This window comes from Scomber japonicus, chromosome 2, assembly GCF_027409825.1.
Source record: "Scomber japonicus isolate fScoJap1 chromosome 2, fScoJap1.pri, whole genome shotgun sequence".
Lineage (NCBI taxonomy): Eukaryota > Metazoa > Chordata > Actinopteri > Scombriformes > Scombridae > Scomber > Scomber japonicus.
The window spans coordinates 3,016,214-3,018,752 of NC_070579.1; the positions used below are offsets into that span (position 1 = coordinate 3,016,214).

Genomic DNA, 2,539 nt, shown 5'->3' on the forward strand with positions numbered 1-2,539 from the left:
CTGACTGTAGTTTGTACAAACCAGCACACGTCCAGTGTTGACATTTTATATAATTTTTTTGTTTTGTTTTTTCTGTCACACATTCAAAATAAAATAATTAAATTAAATCAAATCAACAAACACTTTAACTTGATTTGGTGAAACATGCCATGTTTAATTCTAAATTACTTTACCTAATATAATGCAATATATTTGAACTAACCCTTTTTAAACAAATACAATGATAATGTCTTTCTCTTCTTTCACTCTACATGTGTAGATATGTCTGCTGCCAGCTGTCTGAGATCTGAAGATCAGTTTCTGTGCTCCATCTGTCTGGATGTGTTCACTGATCCAGTCAGCACACCATGTGGACACAACTTCTGCAAAAACTGCATCAATGAACACCGGAACAGGAATGACCAGTACCTGTGTCCACTGTGTAAAGAGGTTTTCAACACAAGACCTAAACTTCACATCAACACGTTATTCTCTGAGATGGTTTCTCAGTTCAGACAGGAAGCTCAACAGAAAGCCAGCAGCAGCAGCTCAGAGCAACAAGCTGCCAAACCAGGAGAAGTTCCCTGTGACGTCTGTACTGGAACCAAACTGAAGGCCCTGAAGTCCTGTCTGGTGTGTCTGACCTCCTACTGTGAGACTCACCTGGAGCCTCATATGACAAAGTCAGGTCTGAAAAGACATCAGCTGATCGACCCTGTGGAGAACCTGGAAGACAGGATGTGTATGAAGCACGATAAACCTCTGGAGCTGTTCTGTAAGACCGACCAGACATGTGTCTGCATGCTCTGCTCTGTTTTAGACCACAAAACACATGAGTTTGTTCCTCTGAAAGAAGAATATGAAGGAAAGAAGGCAGAGCTGGGGAAGACAGAGGCTGAAATTCAGGAGATGATCCAGAAGAGACGACTGAAGATTCAAGAGATCAAACACTCAGTTGACCTCAGTAAGGAAGCTGCAGACAGAAAGAAAGCAGAAGGTGTTCAGGTCTTCACCGCTCTGAAGGGGTCTGTTGAGAGAAGCCTGAATGAGCTCATTGAGACGATTGAAGAGAAGCAAAGAACAACAGAGAAACAGGCTGAAGACTTCATCAAAGAGCTGGAACAGGAAATCTCTGAGCTGAAGAAGAGAAGTTCTGAGGTGGAGAAGCTCTCACACTCTGAAGACCACCTCCACCTCCTCCAAAACTTCCCGTCCCTGAAAGCTGCTCCACCCACCAAAGACTGGACAGAGGTCAGCGTCCGTCCACCACCATATGAGGGGACTGTGATGAAAGCTGTGGCTCAGCTGGAGGAGACGCTCAGTAAACAGATGAAGAAGCTGCTCGCTGAGGATGAGCTGAAGAAGGTCCAGCACTATGCAGTGGATGTGACTCTTGATCCTGATACAGCACATCCTAAACTCATCCTGTCTGATGATGGGAAACAAGTAAATTATGGTGATGTGAAGAAGAATCTCCCAGACAACCCAAAGAGATTTACACGTTATTGTATTGTTTTAGGAAAGCAGAGTTTGTCTTCTGGCAGATTTTACTTTGAGGTTCAGGTTAAAGAGAAGACTAAATGGAATTTAGGAGTGGCCAGAGAGTCGATCGACAGGAAGGGAGATACCACATTGTGTCCTCAGTATGGTTACTGGACTATATGGTTGAGAAATGGAAATGAGTACAGTGCTAATAGTGGCCCTCCAGTCCGTCTCTCTCTGAAGTCTCCTCCTCAGAAGGTGGGGGTGTTTGTGGATTATGAGGAGGGTCTGGTCTCCTTTTATGACGTAGATGCTACAGCTCTTATCTACTCCTTTACTGGCTGCTCCTTCACTGAGAAACTCTACCCATACTTCTGTCCCTGTAATAATGATGGTGGTATAAACTCCGCCCCTCTGATCATCTGTCCTGTCAGTCAAACTGTCTGAGTCAATACCAGGATGCTGATTGATTAGAGACCAAAACTGATCAATTCTAAATGAATAGTTTCAGTTAATTATGGTAACAAATGTATATTCAGCAGTAATGTACAGTGTGAACTTGTTTTCATCAATAATGATTAATGCAGACATTCTTTTATGATTTATAATATAATTATTTTATTTCATGTATGTTGGAATTGACCTTAAACTTGTCTCTTTACTGCTTCAGTGTCCCTCCATGATCGATTCATTAACCTCTTCACTGGTGATGGATCCATCATGACAAACACACGTGAGGAACAACTGAAATCTAAAATCTAGTGTTCATCTCAAAGTTTGTAAAGATACCAAATATGTCAGACTGTGATTTAAGGAAATGTGTCGACACTGATGGAAAATATATCAAGAATTTAGTTTGTTTGTTGTTTGATGTAATGACAACAATAAAGGTCATGGGGCCATTTCTCCTCCATTAGGGCACAAACACAGATTGAAGTCTTAACTCTTGGTGCATGGTGTATGTGGGTATGACCAACATATATTATATACAGTTAGCTAGTTTATACTACTTTATATACAGTTAGCTAGTTTATACTACTTTATATACAGTTAGCTAGTTTATACTACTTTATATACA

At 41.2% G+C, this 2,539-nt stretch overlaps 1 protein-coding gene across 2 annotated transcripts; it reads left to right on the forward strand.

The window, feature by feature from the left end:
• Positions 1–258: 258 nt before the first annotated feature.
• Positions 259–1,937, forward strand: LOC128373507 (E3 ubiquitin-protein ligase TRIM21-like). 2 transcript variants are annotated; one of them, XM_053333726.1, is made up of 2 exons: positions 262–933; positions 1,003–1,937. In XM_053333726.1, the coding sequence occupies exons 1-2, from the start codon at positions 262–264 to the stop codon at positions 1,906–1,908; spliced, it is 1,578 nt and encodes a 525-aa protein (XP_053189701.1). In that variant the 3' UTR covers positions 1,909–1,937. The 2 variants fall into 2 exon arrangements, with proteins under 2 accessions (XP_053189702.1, XP_053189701.1); XM_053333727.1 differs by having other exon boundaries at positions 259–1,937.
• Positions 1,938–2,539: the final 602 nt, after the last annotated feature.

Bases quoted from the DNA above. Each gene is read 5' to 3' on its own strand.
- LOC128373507 (XM_053333727.1), top strand. From the start codon at position 262: ATGTCTGCTGCCAGCTGTCTGAGATCTGAAGATCAGTTTCTGTGCTCC.